General features: G+C 40.5%; 1 protein-coding gene, 1 long non-coding RNA gene and 1 pseudogene across 2 annotated transcripts; 1 reads left to right on the top strand and 2 right to left on the bottom strand.

Moving 5' to 3' along the window:
* LOC131989060 (zinc finger protein 208-like) overlaps positions 1 to 26,953 on the top strand; it is a 403,618-nt pseudogene that overhangs the window by 299,985 nt on the left and 76,680 nt on the right.
* Positions 14,790 to 17,018, bottom strand: LOC131989111 (uncharacterized). Its single transcript, XR_009395928.1, has 3 exons — positions 16,945 to 17,018; positions 15,046 to 15,085; positions 14,790 to 14,928 (listed from the first exon to the last, which is right to left on the bottom strand). It is a non-coding gene; the product is annotated as an uncharacterized LOC131989111 (long non-coding RNA).
* LOC131989100 (ribonuclease Y-like) lies at positions 18,563 to 21,312 on the bottom strand. The gene is made up of 3 exons (XM_059354281.1): positions 21,179 to 21,312; positions 19,580 to 20,132; positions 18,563 to 19,105 (listed from the first exon to the last, which is right to left on the bottom strand). The coding sequence occupies exons 2-3, from the start codon at positions 19,719 to 19,721 to the stop codon at positions 18,717 to 18,719; spliced, it is 531 nt and encodes a 176-aa protein (XP_059210264.1). The 5' UTR covers positions 19,722 to 20,132; positions 21,179 to 21,312; the 3' UTR covers positions 18,563 to 18,716.

Here is a 26,953-nt window from a genome sequence, read left to right as displayed (position 1 = left end):
CACAGGTTTAATGTTTATTGTATTAATGTAAGTATAATAACTTGAGTTATTTTTGAATGTTATGTTTCATGATCTAATGAGTTTATTGATTATTTGACAGTCAGGAAAATAATAACTATGAGTCAGTACATGAATATGTTGGTGCATTTTTATTTGAATATATTTGACATGATGAAACTGACATGATTTTAAACAAACAATATGAAACAGAAAAGTTCATTTCTACAATTCATCTGTTGTATTTACACAACAACAAATTGTTGCATTAAGTAATTTAAACAATAAAAACACAAAAATGCAGGCAAGCAACTCTATTTCAAAAATACAAACATACTCTGTAAAAAAGTTAAAAAAAAAACAAACAAAAAAAAACTTTTCAACGAAATCAAACATTCACAGATAAATAAACGTTTAATGTCCTGATTGAACAACTGGCCTTTTTCAATTGTTTTGCATTATTATTTAATATGATTAACAAACACACAATCTAAATCATCTAAACATGTTTTTTTTAATTCTCTGTACTTTCATCACTAAGAGTGACACATTTCACACTGTCTTAACACACATTATTACTCTAGAGGATCAATTTATAGCTGATTTAATAGACTAAGATTGAGGATATTGATTTTATGTTTCAGGATTTTTTTGTTGTACCATCTCCTTCCTCCTCTCTGTTTCCCCTGAATCTCTTTTCTCATTGTGTCCTACGGTGTTTCTTTATTTGCTCCATGTGGTTCTCTGCTTTAGTCTTCCTTATCTTGATTTTGGTCCCCTGTCATTTCAGTAATTTTTTTGGATGTCCTATGTATTAGATTATCTGTGTCAATCTCCAGTGTTTGAAGTTCTGTTTTTCTCTCCTTCAGGCTCCAGTTGTTCTCTGTGATGATTTCTTTGAGTTTTAAGTATCCCTGACCTCTGTTAACTGTTTTATCTCCCTCCTTCTCTGTTATTTCTTTCTCCACTTTAATAACCTTCTTGTCATTCTCCTCTGCTAGTTTCTCTACCTTCTTCCCTTCGTTGATGAGTTTCTCTTTCTGCTTCTCCAGTTCATTCATCAGTCCGTTCTTCAGTTCTTGCAGAGTATAAATAAACGTTGTCATATCAGTCTCTTTCTTCTGTAACTCCTCCTTCATTTTCTCGTTTTCTGCCTTGAGCTGCTCTCCTCGGAGGACTTCTGCTTTCATCAAACTCTGCTGCTCCGTGCTGTTACTGACTCCTGTGGTCACTTTGTCTTGACTCTTGTTCTCTGTGTAGCAACAGAAGCAGAGTTATACAGAACTGTTAAACTGTGTTGTCTCATGTTGAGCTTGATTGATAGAAAATGCATTATCAAAAAAGTCCATATTGTTTTTTGCTCACCAGATTTGTTTTGTCTCCATTTCCAGACAATAAAGCCGACTGCCAAGACTGATATGACGCCAAACAGCACACTAATGGCAGTAGAGGCAGTACAACCAGAGCAAGAAGCCATGAAGAAATCCTCTGAAATAATAAAAGAAAACAATTTTTTTTTACAAAACTTAACTCCATGTTGGAAAAAAAGCTGAATATTATTGTAGATTTCTACCTGGAACAGTGATGTGTGTCTCTCTGGTGTGGTTGGTGTCCTTCTGGTGGACTCTACAGGTGAAGCTGTTGTTTTGTCTCTTCTCCACAGTCACTCTGCTGCTGACAGTATAGAGGTCATCAGGACCTCTGACTGTCTCTGTAGGTCCAGCAGAGAGGAGCTTTCCCTCACCGTCCAGCCACAACACCTCAGGCTCTGGATACCAGCCAGAAGACTCACAGTATAACATCACTCCACTGCTGGTTTTATCGATGCCAGCTAGACTGATAGCAGGTGAGGAGACAGCACCTGATCATGAGACAGATGTTTAGAAATTAGTGGTCAAATTGTCACTGTTCACATCAGAGTCGACATAGTCCATCTGGCAATGACTTGATAAATGTGTATAGCCAACATTTGAACAAATAAGCAACTCATTACTTAAGACAGTCCTCTCCAAAAAACTACTCCATACTCCATGGCATGTACAAGGAGCTTATTATGACCCATATTTACATGTATTGTTCTGCTGTAACCTCTGGTAGCAGCAGTAATTATAATAGGAGCAAAGTATAAAGAGCAACAATGTCCACCAAGAGGTCAGGGTGGGTGGATAGGTTAAATAAACTTTGGACTTTGACCTTATGTTGACTTATTTTAATTTGAAATACATGCTATAGTTACTTCATGGTATGATATATGTGCTACATTACCAAACTGATCATTTCACAACATTGAACACATCTTTAAAATTGTCCCACGTTTTGGTATGAGGATGTGATGATTTCCTATCATGGGATTGGAACTGGACAGGGACTTTTTATTTCCTTTCACTGAAACCTTTTTTGTCATTTGTTCTCTCCTGTTTTGATGCCAATAGATAAATGCAGACAAAAGATTGTTATTGTCAGTATTTAATTAAGATAAACTACTATTCAAATACTAATCTGTAATTGTGTGCCTGTGGTTGCATGAGCAGCTGAATTAATCTTTGGAGAGAGTATTTAAGTTGCTGAGAAATAGGTAAGCGACCTAGTTAGTTGTTTTTTGTGCAATTCTTTGCAGATGACACTGTTTTGCTGTGGTCTTAGAAGGTCTGAGCAAATCATCGGGGTCATATAGTATTGTTGGAAATGACTGGATTTAGGTCCTTTGTGGATCCGACAAATGACTAACGTAACTAAAAATAAATGCCACAGTTTTATTGCCCATATTTTAAATAAATGAAGCTTTCTGGTAAGTTTAGTTGGTGAAAATCAAGAATCTCAAATATTTTAAAGGTGATTTAATGCATAGGTAAGGAACTGTGTAGTCAGGCTACTTACCAACAAGAAGCTCCACAAAATATTCTTGACTCAGTTTTGGGACGTAGCATCTGTATGTCCCGTGATCAGAAATCTTCACTGGGGACAGTTTCAGTGAAATGTCCCCTTGCTTCATGTTGCTGACTGACAGTGATGCTCTTCCGTTGAAGGCCTCGTTTTGCTCAGGCTGAAGTTCCTGACCTTCATGCCACACAAAGACAAATCTGGGGTCCAGGTCCAGTCTACCCCACTCCAGTGTCATGGAAACAGCATTCATGGGAGGTTCCAGGTGACACGGCAAAATGATGTCATCACCGACCATCACCGTGACCTGATGAGATGGACTGATCTTCTTGGAGTCACCTGGAAAGAGATAGGTTTGCTGAAACATGAACTGTTGACTTTGGCTTATGTTGTGCAGCTTTAAAGTCTTTGTAATGTAGCTTTTGGGCCCTAAATATGCTGACCAGTTCTTTTAATAATGCCCAGTACAAAACATGGAAGTTAATTCTAGATATGCAGCAGCAATGTAATTCAATAAGGACATGGAGTCATTGTCAGTAAAGTGATGAACCTGACAGAAGGAAGTTCAAAGAAATAACAGTGAAGAGATTGACCAATTAAGTTATTTGTTTAACTTTCTTTACTGTTAATGCATTGCTACATGGCTCAGCGTAAACTTGATACTTAGGAATGTGTATTTGAAGAACTAGACTTGTGTCGCCACTGACCACTGGAGTGGGATGTCAGCTATGACAGGTTGCCCATATAAGCCAGGGGTCGGCAACCTTTACTGACAAAAGAGCCACTGTTGGCCAAAAAAAGAGAAAAAATGTCACAAACCTTATTTTCGTTCTTACAGTGAAGATAAAACAGCATACTAAGTCTAAATTAGCCTACTAACATCACTAATAGGTCATAATGCATTTCATAATATGATTTTGTCAGAATGCAACAACTCGGAACTAGACTTGAAGTTGGCAATATTTAGAGTTTAAGGCGTCGGGCCGTAGACTTTCGTAAACATTTTAGTTGACTAAAATGTTAAAACATTTTTTTAATGTCATATATAAGTGACACATTTTTACAACTAAAGAATAACATTTTCTTTGGGCCTACACCAATGATAAATGAATATAATTAAAATTTAAATTTTTGTCACAGTCACATGTAGCCACTAGCCTGGGTATACCCATACTGCCTTGCGCGCTCGAATTTCATTTCGAACCTCCAGGCAGTCTGGCAACCAGAGAGGTTTCTTAGCCCTGTTTTAGGGATCCAATCACAGAGCGGGGAGGGACGGCAAGACGACGACGCGAAAAAAAGACGCGAAACTCTCTTTAGATGGTGTTTTAAATAGTTTAGAGCGAAAGTTGAAAGGAGAAAGGTCTCTCGACGGCTCCGCTGTCCCCCGGCTCGTAGCGAGATCACCGGCGTTACGGTAGCGGGGCTATTAGCAGCGCCGGTGATCTGGCTACGAGCCGGGGTACAGCGGAGCCCCCAGAGACCCGCAACAGCTTGTTTGTTGCCCATAAAATCAGTGGATGTGTGTGGCTGAATGACATGAGGGGGAATAAAGCGTGAAAATAAATAATCTTGCAGAAAGTGAGAACTGGAGAAGCAAAGCAGCAAGCAACACTCTCTCACAGACACACACACAACAAACATCCATCTCTGTTGCTCTACTACGTCATCTGGTATAACTGATCTGATTGGCTAAGAGCTACCTACAGACGCTTTGATAGACATTCTAAGCGCCCAATAAACGGCTCTGGAGGATCGTAAACCACACCTCCTCTACGGAGAAATGAACGGCTTGTTGCCAGACTAGATCTCATTTGAGATTAGTCTGGCGTTAGCCAGGCTATGGAGCCACTGCAAATGGCCTGAAGAGCCACATCTGGCTGGATATAAGCTGACCATGTATTATGTGTGTTGAAAACTTTACCTTGTAAACACAATGTCAAGCAACTTTCAATGTACCGAAAATATCTGGCACTGAGCCACGACTGTATGAATTGCCTCAACGTCCTTGTACTTATACTCATTCTGCTGCATGAGAGATGAATCCAATGCCGTGTGCCTCAAATCACGTGCATTGAACTCCACTTCTTTAACCACCTCTTCCTTTCAACCACATCTAGAAAAAAGCATCATATCATGCACGGAGTATAAGTCTTGCTAATGTGGTTACCTCGACAAGAGTGTGATAGGAAAAGGAAGACAGTGATGTGTTGAAAAACACTGGCGGTTCTCAGAGATCTTTGAGGTCTGTCTTTAGTGGGAACCATCCTGGAGTTAAAAAGTCAAACACAATTTCATGAAATACATGTGAAAAACAGAAAAAACATAAAGCAAAAGTGTTTGAGCAGCATCATTTCTGTTCAAATACATGTGTTCAGCATCTGCATTAGCATGCCATAAAACAGTGACCTGATTCCACATTTGCCTGTCATTTCACGACCCATTGAGACACAATTAATGACATTATTAATGATGATTTGTTTAGGATAAAAGTAAAACAGTGATAGCTGTCTATACAGCCATTGATACACCGCAAACTGTGGCTTAATTTGCTTTAATTTGCTAAAATGTAATTGAATGTTGTCTAAGAACTCAAAAATATAAAACCTGTTGCTAACATTACAACAGCACATTTCATAAGCTTCTCTTTCCTGTCATCATATTACTTCCCAAATAGACGTAAATGTTGGTGTTAACATTAAGACAGGAGTTATATTTCATACTAACCTGATTTTAAAATGGTAAAACAAAAAGCGTCTTTAAACACATGAAATTAGATCTATTTTAAAATGTACAACACATAAAAAACTCTCACTAATTACACCCTATGGAGACACAAGTCCAGCCTGAATGAGGCTTAAGCTTTGGTTTAACAGTCTCACCATTTGGCCAGCTCTGAAGGAAGACCTGCTTTCTTATTATATATATAAATATGTCTTCTCTGTGAATATAACAACTTCAAAAAACCCCAAAACGAATTAAACTCCTTAAACGTATAAATCCCACGTACCTGCTGTGTGCGTGTCGCCTCACCTCTTTGTAATCTGGACGGTCAAAGTCCTCTAATAAAATGATTTGGACTTTGAACGTGTTTGTGCAGGATCAGAGGAGGTGTGTTCACCTGCAGCATTTTCCTACAGGTGTGTTTAAAAAATACAGCAGGCTTGTTACATTTTTAGGCTAGTTAGATTAAAAAATAAATACACAGAGTATGTGACTGAAGCTTGACAACAGCTGAAGGAAGAAACATCAGATTCCATGTCAGAATATTCAGCCTGCTTGTTGTTTTATTATATGAGGGTTATCAACACGACTGGTTAATATTTAATTTTAGGCCACCAAACAAAATGGAGCTGATCATCTGATAACTGCAGCAGCTGCTTTTTATGCTGATTCTGATACTGAGTTTTTCTGTAAGACACAGCCTGAAGTCACATGAATTTTCCCAGTTGGGAGCTAATTTTTCCAAATATTCCATATGAATGCAGTCCAAGCACTCCACCTTTTTTTTCATGACGGAGAAAAAATATTAATGTATCCACCCTGTTATTCATATTTGCTCGAAATCATTCCATGGATTCTTCATTGACTCATGCTACACTCTTCCACCAAGCTTCATGTAAATCAAGCCAGTAGTTTAGACAAACAGAGCTGAAAACATGGTTACCTCCTTGGTGGATGTAAAAATGTTTTCCACCGTTTTAAGCTTCAGTGTGGTCATCTTTTAGCCTGGAAACCAGTCCTCATGTTCATGTTTCAACAAAACTTCCATCAAACCATCAAACTAGGCATCGCTTATCAAATATGAATCAAGATTCTATTACTTTGTTGTCTATTTCTCAACTCAAACCAAAGTTTGTGACCCAACTGTTTGTCCTGCTTAAAAATGAACCAAGCAACAGTTATCCAGTTATCCCAGTATCCACTTCTTGATAACGCCCCATGGAAATAAGAAATAAACTGAGAAGTTGCAGACAATACAGAAAGAAGATCAGGACGTGTTCAGTGAAAAGAGCATTTTATATAGAAAATGTACACATATATTTGAAGTATATGTTGTAAAAAAAAAAGTTAAAAAAACATTTTATTACAGAAAATGTCAAACAAGTAACAAGTTAGCACCACTTGTACTCACTCAGTCAAGGAAAATCTTATCTGCACCCATTTATAATAAATCAAGCATTTTAAACTGAAGAAGTTGTTTCCAGGGGACACTATATAATATAATATCTGATAAATCTACCCAAAGTCTTGTTCCTTCTTTCTGTTTATTTTAGTAAACTGAATATCTAATGGCTCCAGCAGTTTCTCTATGTCCATTGTCTGTCTCTCATTGATCTTCTTAGTCTCATCATGTTTCCACTGAGCCTTTAATAAGTCTTCCTTTTGTCTTAATAATTCCTCCCTCCTGTCAAATGTCACCTCTGTTATTTTCTTCTCCACTGCCTGGAGCTCCTGCTTGTTAACCTCTCTCTCCCTCTCCACCTCCTTCAGGAGATCTTTGAGTCGCCGCCTCTGGTTCTCCAGTTCAGTCTTCACCTCCATCAGTGTGCTGACCACATCCTCTCGGTCCTCCTTATTCTTCAGTGAATCCTTCTGCAACTCTGCTTTCTCGCCTTATGTGAAGAAAAATCCAACAATTGAGACAGAAATGTATGAGAACTCTAAACAAAACATAATTCGTATCACATTTGTTGATGTTCATTCAGATTGTGACATTAGATGTATGACAAAAAAAACTAGCACTTGTCATCAAAAGTTTTTACATTTTGCCTAATGACGTGGCGATGGGTGTTCATCATTCATTACCTCCCCTAAGGACCTCCTGTTTTGGGTTTGGTTTGTCAAGAGGATTACAGAAAAAACCACTGGCCTGATTTTTGTCAGACTTTTGTGGAACGGTGTAGCATGTGCCAAGGAAAAAAACATGAAATTTTGATCTGCATCATGGGGCAGATACACAAATATCTTTTTTTATTTAGTTAACACTGCAAGATAGGGCAACACTAACTATTTGTTAATGTAAATTAACAAACCGTTCAGACAAGATGGCAACCTCCCGCTCTGAGCAGTGATGCAAACCCAGAAATGTCTTCAGCCTACAATCTTTAAAAAAATCAACAGGGGGCGGCACCCTCCGGTCCTATCTATCACAATACAAAATGAAATTACTTCTCACCTGATTAATATCCTCAGAACAAATTCTCGTGACAACATAATGGTCTCAATTGCTAGTTTCAAGTCTTCTCCAATACAATATGATGTTAATGTGTAAATAATTGTCCCATTTAGAAGAAAATAGATGATAAGGAAGCTTGTGATTTGGTGGCTAACATGGCGAGTGGTACATTTTGTTTAACCGTTAACAGTTTATTTTTAGATACACTCGTCCTCGCTCCACCAGTATAGATATGGTTTCCCCCGGTTTCAAATAACAAAGATGGTGACAGCCGGAACACTGAACTCGATGCTTTAAACGGGCCACAAACTCACGGGTGACATCATGCTGAATATGTCTATTATTTATATACAGTCTATGGTCCATTGGTCAGGACTCCTTGGCGTCACTTTTTAGCGCACTGGATAACCCTATGCATCAAACTATGATGCTCCACTACAGATGCATTCAACCAAAACAAGCTGTAAGATAATGGTTTGGGTTCAAATAAATACATTTGTTATGTCAATTGAGCCTACGCAAAATAAGTAGTTAACTTTATTTCCTACAGCAGTCTCCTGGGTCAAAGTCATGTGTGTTGGCCCATCCATCCATCCCGTCCTCCCCTGTTCACCCCTGTAACTGTTTTTAATGTTTTTGCATGTGTTTTGTCTGTGCTGTTTTGTGTTTTCTCTGTTCTCTCGACATCATTGTAAATGAGGGGTTGCCCTCAATGATTCCTTGAGAAATAAATAAAGGATAAATGAAAAAATAAATGAAACGGTGACTTACGTTTCCATTTGAAGAAGGCCACAACAGCTAAAATAAGACTTATAGCCGAGTCAAAAAGGACATGAGTCAGGCTCAGGTGGTGGGACACAGCGGAAATGGAGGCAACCAAATCAGCTGAAATGACAACAACAAAAAAACATAACTGGGAGCACTTTTCCCCAAAAAAATGTTGTGCTTACAGAAACATATCTATACGAAATTCAGGTATGAACATAAATGAACATTCTTGTTTTGGGTGTTGCAGCAGATGCACCTTGGTCATGTTTAAATTGTTTAAAATCATATCTATACTGCCCTACAAAGCCTAACTGCAGTAACTACAGTTTTGGTCGAAATTTAGTTACAACCTAAAAATGACCTCCTGGATGTATGTTTTATCCTGTGACAAAGTTTTAGATTTCAATTTTTTTTTATTTCAGAGAAATAATTACATAAAAAAAACTAGGCAACTGCAAAATCCAACTTAAAAACCAAGCAATAATTAGGGCCACGGGGTAATAGCACCGAGCACTGGTCCCATACAGCAATAGCTGTGACGGCCGAAAAAAACGGATCGAAAAAGAACAATAATTGGAGATTTTTAAACGTCTACTTCTCTGGCATAATTTCACCTAGAGACTCCATTTAAACTTTTAACAGTAGACACAAGTCTTGTGTATCGGTGTATTAATCCACGTTTCGATAGGTCATATAGTTTTTTATCAATCCCTGTTCAATGACCATGATCATTTTTGGAGAAATTCTGAGATTATAATGGGTGTGTATTGCACGGAATGTTCGTGTCACAGTGTGTGACATCATCGCCATCGAGTGTAGAGGGAGAGAAAAAATTGTCAAAAAATAAATTTGAAAACTGCGCTCCAGGCCGCAAATTCCACTCTACAGAAATAATTTATACATAGAAACTTAGGAAAATTAGTCTTCTCACTCACAATCCTCTGGTAAAGTTGTCAGAGTTATAGTTTGGGCGTAGGACGCACAGATGATCCACCAACACCACCAACAGCCTCATTGGCTCCCATATTAAAAACGCGGGAAGATTTCGGAAAAAGTGAGATTTAACAGTTTTTTTAGATCGCTCTAACAAAGCTATTTTTTCATTTTTCTTTAAAAAAAACCATATGTAGACGTTCAGGAAGAACTCAGGATGCTCAAAGTGAAGTCGGATCAATGATAGGTATTATGGTTTTGCCAAAAATGCTTTCTGTTCGAGGACAGAAATTCCAGTCCACCTCTGGCTGCTGTCACTCTTTCATTAACAGGTGCCAGTTAATTCTGTTGATTGCTTTGATCTGATTGCCTTTGATCTTTGATGTGATTACAGTGCTCACACTCCTCACACATGCATACACATGCTTCAAACACACGCGCGTTTCAACAATATCACCCGCCAATGTGACAGTAAAAACCAACAGAATGAGTGTGTTAGTTACCGCCACAGGTGTTTATAAGGAGAAGGATGAAAACTCTGTCGAGGGGCATCGATCCACTGACGGCTGTGAATCCTGTGAGTTCAAAGGGCAGTTTGTCCTTCAGGTTCAGCTTTGTGGCGGTCTGAAATTTTAAATAAACCAAAAAGGAAGGTTGTGAGATAATAACGAAAAAAGTGGTATAGATATACCTTAGCCAGAGCAGTTGCAATAATCAAAATTATGATATATTACTTCTCCAATTAGAATTGTGTTCATAGCAACATCAAACAATCAAACAACATTAAAATAATAATTAAAATTATCTCACACACACACAAACAAACACACCACACACACAGACACACATACATACACACACACACACACACACACACACACACACACACACACACACACCTTTCTATGTTGTGCTTCGAGTTCCTCTGTCAGGTTCTCATCTTCCTTTCGTATCACAGTGAGGACATTTTCACATTCTTCCATCTGTGGCGGTTGAGACAGTGAATGTTCCTCTTCATGATTGATTGTCTCATATTTTAGGGAAAAGTCTAAAAACAAACAGGACAAAAGAGCAGAACAGCGTTGTAAAAACCAAACTAAAAACTGTGACTCCTATAAGCATGAGAATAAAAACAGCAGTGAAAAAATTTTAAGTATTTTTATCATCAAGAGCTGTGACTTATGTGATATGTGGGACTTACATTTCCATGTGGGAAAGATGGTGACAGCTGCTGCAACAGTGCAGAGTAATTTAAACATGATAACGACAATACCGTAGAACTGGATGAGACACAATCAGCTGGAATTATAAAAGACAAAACAATATGGCACTTAATAATTATATTTATCCTTAAAATCCAGAATTAACCACTGTAAAGAGTGATGTTTTGGCTTCTCTAATCACACAGAACCAAAACCACATGCTTGCAGATTTATAACTCTACAACATTAGAGAGTTGAATCCTGCAAAAACATACCAGGTAATGTAGTAATACCTTTCCATGAATATTGTAGAACTTAGAATAGAAAGTTGATTTTTTAAAAGCTGACATACCTGCTTAGCTTTGTGTATTAAAATCTCCGCGGGCTCAGAGCAACTTACTGTGAGCTGCCGGGTCAAAGTCCTCAAATAAAATAAGATAAGGTCGTCTGTTGTTACGTAAAGGTGTGGTCACTTTGTGAATGTGTCCTGGTTATTTGTTGCTTGTCAGGTCTCTTTCTCACTTTGCAACAAGGCAAAAAAGAAAAGAAATGAAGCCTCCTGCAGATCAATTTATCCTGTTTATCTTTCCACTGACTGTCATTTCAAATTTTACTTCTGAAAAACAAGTCGTGCATGATCAGGTCCCTGGATATTTTGGTAAGTATCTGGTAAGTCAGTTTTTGAAGGGTGCACAGAGGCAGGTGCCATCACGGGTCACTGTAGTGCCATCATGGGACTTGACCTTGGTCTTGAGGTCAGTGTGTCGGCCCCCGTTCGAGCCCATAGGAGGTGGCTGTCTGCAAAGACTGCATTTCTGCTGGCAATCACTTCGGCGAAGCGAGTGGGGGCGCTCCATGCCCTATCAGTGAGCCAGATGTGTTTGCGTTGGTATCCGGATGGTTCGGGGGTTGCACTCCTACCCAATCCCTCCTTCCTGCCAAAGAGGGTGCCTTCCTCACATGTGAACCAGGCAATTGAGTTGGCAGCGTTCAGTCCACCAAGCTCGTCACAGCAAGCAACAGCGCTGTCAGAGCAACTTTGCCCTGTTCGGGCTCTCAAGGCATATGTGGCTGCTACAGCCCCTCTTCGTAAATCTGACAAACTGTTCGTTTGTTATGGGGGTTGTAGGAAAGGTCAGCCTCTGTCGAAACAGAGGCTTTCTAGGTGGATTGTCGAGGTGATTCTACATGCTTATAGGTCGCAGGGCCTACCTGCGCCTAGTAACGTGCAGGGCCACTCTACTCGGAGTATGTCCACATCATGGGCAGCCTTGAAGGGGGTTCCTCTTCAAGACACCTGTGCTGCTGCTAGCTGGTCTTCATCGTGCACTTTTGCTCGATTCTACAGAGTGAATGTTGCGGCTCCTCATCCGGTGGCGACGGCTGTCCTGTCAACGGCCTCAGGCCCCTAGTTGGTTAGTATCCTCGTGACCTTTTTGGTATTAGTCATCCAGTGCTGAAAGCACCGCCTCTGGCGGACAGTAAGAATGAAATAGAACGAGAGTTACGTATGTAACTATGGTTCTATGAATTCTGGATGACCGCCAGACCGAGAGTCACTCGGATCTCTCAGTTTTCACGAGAAGATCCAGTTGGAACAGATCCTCTGGTGACACCGGAACTTATAGATGTTCTCGGGTCATCCAGGGGTCACAGGTGACTTTTTTGGTATAACTACTCGACCTGCGCATGCGCGAGATGGAATATCCAGTGCTGAAAGCACCGCCTCTGGCGGTCATCCAGAATTCATAGAACCGTAGTTACATACGTAACTCTCGATCTTTGCTGAAGCTTTTGCTGCTTGAATCTGCAGCATCGTCTCACAAAATCTCAGAAATACAATCATGTTTTCTACACTGCAAAAAAAGAAAAGTTGGGTGAACTCAAAATTTCAAGGCAACATACTTTTATAAAATTTAAAGTTGGACAGTTAAACCAAATATTTTAAGTTTTGTTTTTGAGTTTGCTCAACTCTGAATTCAGATTTTTGTCAACTCAACTGTAAGTTGTACTAACTTATAATTTTACATTGTAATGACTTTTAATCCTTACTTCTGCAATGTGCTGAATTGGCACGATTGTAACGCCGCTATGAAATGTCAGCTAATGTTGCGACCACAATTTTGAGTTAGCTTTGATACGCTAATAGCTACTCTTGTAGCTGTAACAAGCAGCGCCGCTAGCATCAGTTAGCCGCTAGCTTTCGCTAATGACCGAATTTAACCGCTTTCCCGCATTTCACAACAAAGAAATAAGAGTTAGCAGAACTATTGTCCCTTGTTGTGAACCCCAACTTAAAGATATAAGTAACAACAACTCACAAACTTGTTTTTGAGCATACAACTGGCTTCATTTGTTGTGCTAACTTACATTGTTGCCCTAAATGTCAATAATTTATATTTCCAAGTTTTACCAACTTAAATCACTGTTTTAGGCCAAAAAACACAAGTTGGCTTTTTTGCAGTGTATGGATTTGTTTTCTAGTTGCATTTGATGATGTGTACATGTCTTTATTTATTCTTCCTGACAGGAAATATATCGTGACAAATATATATTTTTTCACATTTAACACTTTGCAGATATCCCCCTTGGAAAAAGTATCAGTTGGGCTTCATGTTGTTTATTGTAGAATTCAACAGTGTTGTGGTTCACAGTAAAAAAGACAAACCTCTAAGAAGCTTTTTAAATTTTATTTTGATTTTCAAAATATCTACAACAATCAGCTCATCTTTAACAAAAAAAAAAGCATGTAATTGCAGAAAAAAAAATCACAAAGCAGCCCATGTTCTAGACAAAAAAAATCACAATGTTCTTTAAAAAACACACAACCAATGAAACTATCTTTTATCCACTAGAAAGCACTTCCTGTCATTAAGCTGCACAGAGAGGTAATTCATCACAAGTTAAATTTCAATAAAACAGAAATAGGAATTTTATTAAAGATTTTTTTTTTTGGTGTGTCTTTTCTACAACCGTTCCAGCAGGCATGAAATAATTATTTGTAATTTGACACTGTAGACAAATTCTTTGTGCACAAATTAAATGTTTTTAAACTTCATCTGCATCATGTAAAACTCCAGATTAAAGAATGAATGAATGCCTGTTGGGACCTTTCATCTGTCACCTTTGATTCGCTGTCATTACTTTCTCCTTCATGTCTGTCTGGCTGCAGGATTCAAACATCCTTCTTCCCCCTGTTTACTCTAGACAACCTAATGTCTATCGGCTCCAGCTGTTTCTCTATAAACAGCATCTGTCCCTCATTGTTCTTCTTTGTCTCGTCCAGTTTCCACTGAGCATTTAACAGCTGCTCTTTTTCTCTCAGTAAGTCCTCCCTTCTGTCAAATGTCGCCTCTCTTATTTTCTGCTCCACTGCCTGAAGCATGCTCTTGTTCTCCTCCCTCTTGGTCTCCACTTCTCTAAGTTGTCCTGCCAGTCGAGCTCTCTCTGCCTCCAGTTCAGCCTTCAGGTTTTTTATCATGGTCGTCTGTAGCGCATCGTCCAGGTCTGCCTCCATCGCCTGTAAGTCATGTTGAAGTGACAAGATTTTCTTCTTGTAGTACCCTTTGAAGAAAAAAGAAGAAAGTGTTATAAATATTTAAGTAAATCAGAGTAGCATTTCCTTTTCTAAAGGGGTTTTACACCAAGAAAGGACATTTGAAATATTTATATATTTCAATAAATCAAGCAATGGCAGTAAAATCTGTTCAAATTCTACAACAAACAATGTTAACCTTAAATGCTCTTTAATATAAAATACACCAGTGGTAGGGTGTTTATAGTGAACTATATTGTTACTGTAACCATTAAAGAGCTGCGACTTACGTATATATTTATAGTATAAAAATCCGCCGACCATCAAACCACCAACAACCAGCCCAGCCAAGCCACAAGCCACAGCCATGACAATGTCTTTGGAAGTAGCACCAGATTGATTAGCTAAAATATTCTCTGCTGATGAGGCAGCACCTGAGAGAGAGAGAGAGAGAGAGAGAGAGAGAGAGAGAGAGAGAGAGAGAGAGTATTAGTTGTATTACTGTTACAACAATGCAAAGACAGAAACAGTTTGTGGACTGAAGTACTTACTGTTGAACAGGTCATTGGGCAGTGGAGACATGCTGGAGTTCTGTCAACAATTAAAACAATATTAATCTTAAAGGAGAGACCACATGGAGGGGAAAAAAGCAAAATAATACCAGAGACCAAAATGATATTGTGATGTAGAAATACTCAACTGAATGCATTTTGTATTATTTCATGCAAAAATGTAAAGGGTAAGGGGTTTACCCTGAAAAACAAGGTCAATCCCGCATTCACTGCAAAAAAGCCAACTTGTATTTTTTGGCCTAAAACAGTGATTTAAGTTGGTAAAACTTGGAAATATAAATTATTGACATTTAGGGCAATAATGTAAGTTAGCACAACAAAGGAAGCCAGTTGTCTGCTCAAAAACAAGTTGGTGAGTTGTTGTTACTTATATCTTTAAGTTGGGGTTCACAACAAGGGACAATAGTTCTGATAACTCTTATTTCTTTGTTGGGAAATGCGGGAAAGTGGTGAAATTTGGTCATTAGCAAAAGCTAGCGGCTAACTGATGCTAGCGGCTAACTGCTGCTAGCAGCTAACTGATGCTAGTGGCGCTGCTTGTTACAGCTACAAGAGTAGCCATTAGCGTATTGATGCTAACTCAAAATTGTGGTCACAACATTAGCTGACATTCATAGCGGTGTCACAATCGTGCCAATTCAGCACATTGCAGAAGTTAGCAGAAGCAAGTAAATTATAAGTTAGTACAGCTTACAGTTGAGTTGACAAAAACCTGAATTCAGAGTTGAGCAAACTCAAAAACAAAACTTAAAATATTTAGTTTGATTTTCCTAGTTAAAATTTTATCAAAGTTTGTTGCCTTGAAATTTTGAGTTCACCCAACTTTTCTTTTTTTGCAGTGTTGTTAGTATTACCAAGTATCAATGGTGGAAGAAGTATTTAGATCCGTTACTGCAGTAAAAGTACTCATACCTCACTGTGAAATTATTCAACTACAGTAAACTAAAAAACGTACTAAAGTAAAAGTACAAAAGTATCAGTATCAAAATGTACCTAAAGTATCAAAAGTAAAAGTACTCGTTACGCAGATTGTTTTATATATTCTAAATATATTTTTGGATTTTACATTATTATTATTGATGCATTTATGTAAGCAGTGTTTTAATTCTCTCAAGGAAGGGCTTATTTTAACTACTAAATATACAGACAAACAAGGTTTAATTTAAAAAAAGAAAATGTTTTTCTTGTCAAATCTCGAAACCTGAAAAGTAACTAAAGCTGTCAGCTAAATGTAGAGGAGTAGAAGTATAAGGTTACATAAAATGGACATACTCAAGTAAAGTACAAGTAATTCAAAATTGTACTTGAGTCATTGTACTTAGTTACATTCCACCACTGCAAAGTATATATTCAAACTTTAATTTAGACTAAATATCATCAAATGTTTGCAACAGTCTCCAGATGCCAGTGCAACATTTGTTTTAGATGGAAACAAAAAACAACATTATAGGTCATTTCATGGTGAAATGGCTTGTACCTGTTCAATAGATCTTGTTGTAATCAGGCTCCAATAATGTGTAGATTTAAAAAAAATTAAATACACCATAAACTCATTTGAATTAATGCCTTTTAACTTTGCCAAATCCTACCAAAGAGAACCTTCATCACACAAAAAGCGGCTTTAAACACATGAAATTAGATCTATTTTAAAATGTACAACACATAAAAAACTCTCACTAATTACACCCTGTGGAGACACAAGTCCAGTCCGAATGGGGCTTAAGCTTTTGTGTAACAGTCACACCGTTTTGCCAGCTCTGAAGGAAGACCTGCTTTCTTTTTCTAAATATAAATATGTCTTCTCTGTGAATATAACAACTTTACCATCAAAAAACCCCAAAACAAATTAAACTCCTTAAACGTATAAATCCCACGTACCTGCTGAGTGCGTGTCGCCTCACCTCTTTGTAATCTGAACGGTCAAAGTCCTCTAATAAAATGATTTGGACTTTCAACGTGTTTGTGCAGTATCAGAGGAGGTGTGTTCACCTGCAGCATTTTCCTACAGGTGTGTTTAAAAATACAGCAGGCTTGTTACATCTTTAGGCTAGTTAGATTAAAAAATAAATACACAGAGTATGTGACTGAAGCCTGACAACAACAGTTACTTCTGCTAACTTCTGCAATGTGCTGAATTGGCACGATTGTAACGCCGCTATGAAATGTCAGCTAATGTTGCAACCATAATTTTGAGTTAGCTTTGATATGCTAATGGCTACTCTTGTAGCTGTAACAAGCAGCGCCGCTAGCATCAGTTAGCCGCTAGCTTTCGCTAATGACCGTATTTCACCGCTTTCCCGCATTTCACAACAAAGAAATAAGAGTTAGCAGAACTATTGTCCCTTGTTTTGAACCCCAACTTAAAGATATAAGTAACAACAACTCACCAACTTGTTTTTGAGCAGACAACTGGCTTCCTTTGTTGTGCTAACTTACATTATTGCCCTAAATGTCAATAATTTATATTTCCAAGTTTTACCAACTTAAATCACTGTTTTAGGCCAAAAAACACAAGTTGGCTTTTTTGCAGTGTATGGATTTGTTTTCTAGTTGCATTTGATGATGTGTACGTGTCTTTATTTATTCTTCCTGACAGGAAATACAGTTGAAACCAGAAGTTTACATACACTATATAAAAAGACACATATGCTTTTTTTCTCACTGTCTGACATGAAATCAGACAATAATTTTTCCTGTTTTAGCTCCCTTAGGATTACCAAAATTATTTCTATTTGCTAAATTCCAGAATAATGAGAGAAGGATTTTTTTAGACAATTTTTTATTACTTTCTTCAAAGTCAGAAGTTTACATACACTAACATTATTATGCCTTGAAACAATTTGGGAAAGCCCAGATGATGCTGTCATGTCTTTGGAAGCTTCTGATAGGTTTATTGACAACATTAGAGTTAATTAGAGACACACCTGTGGATGTATTTCAAGGCACACCTGAAACACACTGCTTCTTTGTGTAACATCATGGAAAAGTCAAAAGAAATCAACCAAGATATCAGGAAGAGAATTGTGGACTTGCACAAGTCTGGTTCATCCTTGGGTGCAATTTCCAGATGCCTGAAGGTTCCACATTCATCTGTTCAAATAATTATACCCAAGTATAAACACCATGGGAATGTCCAGCCATCATACCGCTCAGGAAGGAGACGGACTCTGTGTCCCAGAGATGAACGTGCTTTGGTCCAAAATGTGCATATCAACCCAAGAACAAAAGCAAAAGACCTTGTGAAGATGCTGGCTGAAGCTGGTAAAACTGTGTCATTATCCACAGTGAAACGAGTCCTGAGACATGGGCTGAAAGGCCACTCTGCCAGGAAGAAGACATTACTCCAAAAGAAACATAAAACAGCCAGATTACAAAAAATCACTATGTTCTTTAAAAAACACACAACCAATGAAACAGAAATAGGAATTTTATTAAAGATTTTTTTTTTGGTGTGTCTTTTCGACAACCGTTCCAGCAGGCATGAAATAATTAGACAAATTCTTTGTGCACAAATTAAATGTTTTTAAACTTCATCTGCATCATGTAAAACTCCAGATTAAAGAATGAATGAGTGTCTGTTGGGACCTTTCATCTGTCACCTTTGATTCGCTCTCATTACTTTCTCCTTCATGTCTGTCTGGCTGGAGGATTCAAACATCCTTCTTCCCACTGTTTACTCTAGACAACCTAATGTCTATCGGCTCCAGCTGTTTCTCTATAAACAGCATCTGTCCCTCATTGTTCTTCTTTGTCTCGTCCAGTTTCCACTGAGCATTTAACAGCTGCTCTTTTTCTCTCAGTAAGTCCTCCCTTCTGTCAAATGTCGCCTCTCTTATTTTCTGCTTCACTGCCTGAAGCATGCTCTTGTTCTCCTCCCTCTTGGTCTCCACTTCTCTAAGTTGTCCTGCCAGTCGAGCTCTCTCTGCCTCCAGTTCAGCCTTCAGGTTCTTTATCATGGTCGTCTGTTGTGCATCGTCCAGGTCTGCCGTCATCGCGTGTAAGGCATTTTGAAGTGATGAGATTTTCTTCTTGTAGTCCCCTTTGAAGAAAAAGGAAGTGTTATAAATATTTAGGTAAATCAGAGAAGCATTTCCTTCTCTAAAGGGGTTTTACACAGAGAAAGGACATTTGAAATATTTACATATTTCAATAAATCAAGCAATGACAGTAAAATCTGTAATCTCATGTTCAAATTCTACAACAAACAATGTTTTTTTTTTTTTAAAGATCATTTTTTTGGCATTTTTTGCTTTATTGATAGTGACAGATAGAAAGGGGGTGATAGAGGGGAAGACATGCGGCAAAGGGAGCTCAGGCCGGATTCGAACCCGGCTCCGCCGCAGCAAGGACTCAGCCTACATGGTAAGCGCTCTACCAGTGTGAGCCACCGGGACGCCCCTACAACAAACAATGTTAACCTTAAATGCTCTTCAATATAAAATACACCAGTGGTTTGGTTTTTGTAGTGAACTATATTGTTACTGTAACCATTAAGGAGATGCGACTTACTTACTATATTTATAGTATAAAAATCCACCGACACCAACGACAACCAGCCCAACCAAGACACAAGCCACAGCCATGACAATGTTTTTGGAAGTAAAACCAGATTGATTAGCTAGAGAGAGAGAGAGAGAGAGAGAGGTCAAACTCATCTGACAGGAGCAAAGATCTCTTGAAAAGTATGAGTATTAGTTGTATTACTGTTACAACAATGCAAAGATTGGCTGTTTTATGTTTCTTTTGGAGTAATGGCTTTTTCCTGGCAGAGTGGCCTTTCAGTCCATGTCTCAGGACTCGTTTCACTGTGGATAATGACACACTTTTACCAGCTTCAGCCAGCATCTTCACAAGGTCTTTTGCTTTTGTTCTTGGGTTGATATGCACATTTTGGACCAAAGCACATTCATCTCTGGGACACAGAGTCCGTCTCCTTCCTGAGGGGTATGATGGCTGGACATTCCCATGGTGTTCATACTTGGCAACAATGCAAAGACAGAAACAGTTTGTGGACTGAAGTACTTACTGTTGAACTGGTCATAGGGCAGTGGAGACATGCTGGAGTTCTGTCAACAATTAAAACAATATTAATCTTAAAGGAGAGACCACATGGAGGGAAAAAAGCAAAATAATAACAGAGACCAAAATGATATTGTGATGTAGAAATACTCAACTGAATGCATTTTGTATTATTTCATGCAAAAATGTAAAGGGTAAGGGGTTTACCCTGAAAAACAAGGTCAATTCCCCATTGTTAGTATTACCAAGTATCAATGGTGGAAGAAGTATTTAGATCCGTTACTGCAGTAAAAGTACTCATACCTCATTGTGAAATTACTCCACTACAGCATACTAAAAAACGTACTAAAGTAAAAGTACAAAAGTAAAAGTACAAAAGTATCAGTATTAAAATGTACCTAAAGTATCAAAAGTAAAAGTACTGGTTATGCAGATTGTTTTAAATATTCTAAATATATTATTGGATTTTACAATATTATTATTGATGCATTTATGTAAGCAGTGTTTTAATTCTCTCAACGAAGGGTTTATTTTAACTACTAAATATACAGACAAACAAGGTTTAATTTAAAAAAAGAAAATGTTTTTCTTGTCAAATCTCGAAACCTGAAAAGTAACTAAAGCTGTCAGCTAAATGTAGAGGAGTAGAAGTATAAGGTTACATAAAATGGACATACTCAAGTAAAGTACAAGTAATTCAAAATTGTACTTAAGTACAGTACTTCAGTCAATGTACTTAGTTACATTCCACCACTGCCAAGTATATATATTCAAATTTTAATTTAGACTAAATATTATCAGCCAAATGTTGGCAACAGTCTCCAGATGCCAGTGCAACGTTTGTTTAAGATGGAAACAAAAACAACATTGTAGGTCATTTCATGATGAAATTGCTTGTACCGGTTCAATAGATCTCGTTGTAACCAGGTTCCAATAATGTGTAGATTTAAAAAATAAAAAAAATAAAAAATCATTTGAATTAATGCCTTTTAACTTTGTCAAATCCTACCAAAGAGAACCTTCATCACACTTTGGGTCGCACAAAAATCAAGTTTTGCAGTTAAAACTATAATGTATTCTTGTAATAGCTTACCTGTCATTGTGTGCGTCAACAAGTGAGCTCAGAGTGCAGTGAGCTTCAGGGACAAAGTCCTTAGATAAAATAATCTCTCATTTCTCATTGGTCGGCTGTAATCAGATGAAGGTTTGTTCACGTCGTTTCCTGCCTGCTGCAGCTCTGTCATGATGTGTGATATGTGCAGATTTATACCATATAATCACATTTCAAATAGTGTGCATAAATGTCTGTCAGGTCTCCTCGCAATGACTATGTGTTCATTCACAACAGATTCCAGGTTTGCCTTATATTATTATTATAATTATTATTCAGGTAGCACCTTTTACAGTCAAAGACATAACACCAAATAGAATCAAATAAATGAAACAACAAGTTAAAACAATACAATTCTACATGCTACCTAAAAGCCTGTCTGATCAAATTTTTAGCTACTTTTTAAAAGAGTCCAGTGACCTCAAGCCTATCGACAGGCTACTTCAAAGTTTTGGGGTTGCCAACTCGAATGCATGATCTCCAAAAGTCTTAAAACGAGTCTGAGGCACCCAGAGAAGGAATAGAGGACCTAAGAGATTGAGTTGTGATGTGGGGCTGCAGACGGTCTTTAATAAACTGTAAAGCCTGGCCTTGGAGGGCTCTAAAAGTTAACACCAACATTTTAAAATGGATTCTAAAAGTGATAGGAGGCCAGTGCTGAGAGGTTAAAATGAATTCATCCCTCTCTGATGCAATGAAACACCTTCTTGAAAAGGTTGTTGCTGTGAAATGTGGGCGTTTCCTTTTGAGCATACAACTCTGCCCAAGTCTTGCAAACTGTTGTTTAGTAGGCTGGCAACTGTGTCGTAAACTGCAGATTCCGAATGTGTTGTATACTTGTCTAACAATTGTTTGTAAAATCTAATTAATATCAATCACAATTTTTTGGGGTGATGTTTTGCATATCTTAATCAGAAAAATGCAGAATGAGGCCAAATGCAGCTGTTAAGATCACATGAAATAGAGTGATAAGAGTGTGCTGTAAATGTATAGACCACTGGCTGTTAATGTTAAGCTCAATCTGTTTCCTGACAGCCAACTATTCAAGTGATTTCGAGCTTCTAAGACCGGAGTTTAATTTGACCTTTGTGTGCTTATCAAAAGCTGCAGGACGGTGAGTTGTGGTGATATTAACTATCAGCCAACAGGTGTAGCTGCAGCTCTACCACACCTGGATTTAATAAGAGGGGAAGTCCACAAGACAAAAAGCCTGCAGCAGCCCGGGAGTGAACGTGTCTGAAAACTGCAGAGGGCAGAGTGGGACTGCTTTACTTCCTTTTTACAATTCAGAGAGCTATGTCCTGCAAAATAGAGGATCAGACTACATAATATAGGCTGTGATGTCACTGTTTACGTGACATGTAAGTGCATAAATAAGTTGGCGTGTAGTCCAATGGATTTATAGATCCCAGTGTAAAATTCTGCACCTGGTATATTAAGGAATACAGAGTACAATGTTGTCTAGTTACAACCAGTTTTGAATCTCAGGTTGGTGGACACTATCTCAATGGAGGTAACTTGTGAGGATGTAAAACAAAAGGCACTTCCTTTTGTTAGAATATATAACACTTTTTTTTTTCAACACTAGTCTGAGGTGGAACAAGTATGAGCGTATGTTGTCAAATGCAAACTGTAGTTGGTGAAATGCCAGTGCCACCATCGTTCCTTAACCACATTGTTCATACAAATAGTAAACAGGATGGGTCCTTAAACTGAACCTTGTAGGCACAACTTTTGAAGGCTGGACGAAAAACATCACTTCAGTTTGAAAGGAAAACGAAGGTTTACATATGTAAACACGGTTTTATGAATGAAGTGAACCTGTAACCATGTGACTACAACCCTCGGGTCAGGAGGCATTATACCAAATTAATCGCAGCTGTGGGTGCGCCGTCAATCACTACACCTGTGTATATATGTGAGGCGGACCCACGCACTCTCCCTCTTTCTATCGACTGGGAAGGATGCCTACCTTCATCGCTGAGTGACCTCGTATGGTTACAGGTTCCCTTCATTCATAAAACCGTGTTTACATACGTAAACCTTCGTTTTATTTCATTTCAGTGAACCTGTAACCATGTGACAACTGAATACCAAATCAGTCACGAGGAGAGGGAGGTGGCACCACCTGCAGGTTAAATACAGGACATTATGTGCACAGAGGTCATTTAGATGACATCTCAGGAAATACATTGAACACAATCAACTGGGTTCAAGCTTTTTATGATCATGATTGAATAAAGCATAGTAAACAAAAATCCGTCTCTCTGGAAAATGGTGTCAATAGAAACACATGACCCAACGTCACTCAATCGTACATAAGAGAGGGAAGTGACATTATAAACAAAAACAGCAACAAACTTAATTACGTTCTGCAACCCCGAGAACAGATGAGGGGATAACACCACCAGGGACAAGTTGTGAAGCCTCTCAGCTTCTGAGGAAGTATGTGGTGGTGGATGGAAGGCCTCAAGAATCCAGGCTTGGAGACAAAAATTTTAGGCAGAACCTTAGGCTGAAAAGCTGGATTTGGCAAAAGCTGGGCCATCCTGTCCCCAAACCTGAGACATGCCACGCCTACGGAGAAGGCGTTCAGCTCACTCACCCATTTGGCCGAGGCAAGTGCCAAAAGAAAAACAGTCTTCCAACATAGAAGACGAAGGTCAGTGCTCGACAGTGGCTCAAAAGGGGGAAGGCAAAGAGCCCCAAGGACCACCTGGAGATCCCATGGGGGTAGCAGATGCTTCTGGGGTGGACGTCTCCGTCTCTCCCCTCGCAAGAACTGTGAAGCCAGGGGATGCGCACCTCGGGAAAAACCATCACACTTATCATGCACAGTTGAGACTGCAGCAAGATAACCCCTGATGGTAGATTCAGCCCGACCCAGCACAAAAAGGTGCTGGAGGAAGGAGAGGATGACCGAGATGTGACAAGTCAAGGGGTCCTTGTTCTTTGCACGACACCAGTCCGTAAACACTCTCCACTTACTCATATACTGCAGTTGAGTGGAGGGGGCCCGTGAGGCTTGCAAAGTCTCCACGACCCCTCCCTCCAAGCCAAGGGATGTCAGATGCTGCCGTTCAAGGGCCATACATGAAGGTTCAGAACCTGGGGATTTTGGTGCCATATCTTGCCCTGCACCTGGGAAAACAGGTCCAGTCTGACCGGGAGGCGCCATGGGCGACCGTCCAGCATCTCGCAGATGCTCGCCATCCATGGCCTTTGTGGCCAGTCGGGTGCCACCAATAGCACCTGGGCATGCGAACACCTGACCCTCCTGATGAAAGCCGGCAGGAGAGGGAGTGGCGGGAATGCATAGAGCTTCACCTAAGGCCATGACAGGCTCATGGCATCTGTTCCCAGGGGTCCTGGAGGACCGTGCATTGATGACCACAGAGGACAGTGGGTGTTCTCTGATGTGGCAAAAAGGTCCACCAGTGCCCGACCAAAGCGACCCAAATTTGGTCCACTATCTGTGGGTGTAGTCTCCACTCGCCAGGGTGAGGACCTCTCTGTGACAGCAGATCCGCCGCCACATTCTGAGGTCCTGGAAGATAAAAGGCTCTCAGGAACACCTTCATGGACTGAGTCCACAGGAGCAGCTGACGCACCCTTGCATGTAGGGATGGCGACTTCAACCCGCCTTGACGGTTGATGTAAGCCACCACCGCTGTGCTGTCTGTTCGAACCAGAACCTGTCTCCCCTGTGCCACCGTGAGAAAGTCTCTCAGGGTCAAGCGAACAGCTTCCATCTCCAGGTGGTTTATATGCCACCCCTGCTGCGCTGTGCCCCAGTGCCCCCGAGCAGTCCTGCCCTCCCAGACTGCGCCCCAGCCTGATAGGGAGGCATCGGTCGTTATGGTGACCCTGCTGCCATCTTGGCCCAAGGGAACACCGTCTCGGGCAGCCTGTGACCGGCTCCACTAACTGTGGACTCTGATGCCTTCCTTCGACAGGTTAAGCATCCTCCCCTTGTCTCTGGGTAGACACACATCCTGGTGTACAAACCAACGCTGGAGCAGGCGTGTGGGCAGGAGGCCCAACAACACAACTTGGCCAGCTGCTGCAAAGAGGCCCAACATCCTCTGGCATTGCGTCACCGACACTGATTTTCGGGAAATACATTTGGCGATGCACTCCCTGATTGCCCTCCTCCTCTTCAGAGTCAGGTAGGCCCTCATGGCGCTGGAGTCCAGAGTAAGGCCCAGATACTCAACTGACCTGGCTGGGGCTAGGCAGCTCTTTTCTGCATTCACATGCAGTCCGAGTGTAACTAAATGTGCCAACACTGCCTCTGTGTGGCTTTGTGCTAGGACCTCGGATGAAGCACATACCAGCCAGTCGTCCAGATAATTTAGCACTCTGATGCCTTTCTGCCTCAGTGGAACAAGAGCAGCATCCATGCACTTGGTGAAAGTTCGAGGTGAAAGGGACAGACCAAAGGGAAGGACTTTGTACTCGAAGGCCCTGCCTCGAAAGGAGAACCTGAGGAACTTCCTGTGGTCCCGACTGACGGGAATATGAAAATAAGTATCGCGAAGGTCCACTGTTGTGAACCAATCACCCGGCCTTATGGCCTGAAACAATGCTCTCAACCTGAGCATCCTGAAAGGAAGCACTTTTAGATGTTTGTTTAGTTGCCTCAGATCTAGAATGGGGCAGAACCCCCCGGTCCGCTTGGGGACAAGGAAGTAAGGGGAATAATACCCTTGTCTTGCTCCCTCTAGGGACAGAGGCTGTATCGCCCCCTTCCCCAATAAGGTGGAGATCTCGTCGGCCAGAATAGCAGATCGAGTTGCATCCTTCGTTGGGGTTTCCAAAATCCCACAAAAGCGAGGGGGATGGACCCTGAACTGCAGACTGTACCCGAACTCCAGAGTATTCATCACCCATGGACAGGAGGTGCACTGGTGCCAAGCGTTTAGCTGGGTGATGGAAAAAGCCAGCGCCAGTGGATGCGCACCGTCAGGAGCACTGGCGGGGCTCTGCTGCCCTATAATCAGCACGTCTGCTCCTTTGCTGGACCTGCACCTGATGTCGGGGAATCCCCTGCCGCACCTGTCTGAAACCCCGTGAGGAGCCCTGCTCCATGGGACGAGTCCGCTGGGGGTTTCTATGCCTCTCCAGAGGACCCTGAGCAACAGCTCTAGATGGCCCAGGCCTAGACTGCCCAGGCCAGTGAATGGACTGCGTGCACAGCCTGACCTTCTGGGCCTCATCCAACGCAGCCTCTGCTGTCGGCCCGAACACGTCTCCAGGGGTAATAGCAGCCTCTAGGACAGCAGCCCTATCACCATCAGATAATACTGACTGGCTCAACCACACATGCCGCCGGGCCATGGTCAATTGCGCCATGGAGTTACCAAGAACCCTGGCCTGGGAGCTAGCGTCCTGGATCACAGTGTCCACCACCTTGATCATTTCCGGCAGGTGATCAGCTGAGCCTTTGGACTCCAGGTCCCGAATCTCTATTGCTCGTAGGCGGAGCCCCTGCCAACAATGCAAAGGTCTTGCCCACTTCGACACCCCATCCAGGCTATGCTCTGCAGCACCCTCCAGGATGCTAAGTGCAGAGCGGGCTGCAGTCGCCTCTTTTGGGTGAGCCCAAGATTTCTGCAAACGTGCAACGAAATCAGGATCCCGGTCCAGTGCAGAGGCCTTTGGTGGTGACGACGGGGGAGGAAGCCCAGCAGCTGCTGCTGCCCGTGTGAGCAGAGATCCAATAGAAAAATCACCGGACTCGGGACAAACCTTGTC

The sequence above is a fragment of the Centropristis striata genome, chromosome 17, assembly GCF_030273125.1.
Source record: "Centropristis striata isolate RG_2023a ecotype Rhode Island chromosome 17, C.striata_1.0, whole genome shotgun sequence".
Classification (NCBI taxonomy): domain Eukaryota; kingdom Metazoa; phylum Chordata; class Actinopteri; order Perciformes; family Serranidae; genus Centropristis; species Centropristis striata.
The sequence above is the reverse complement of the archived record's forward strand: the minus strand, read 5'-3'. Positions and strand labels throughout refer to the sequence as shown.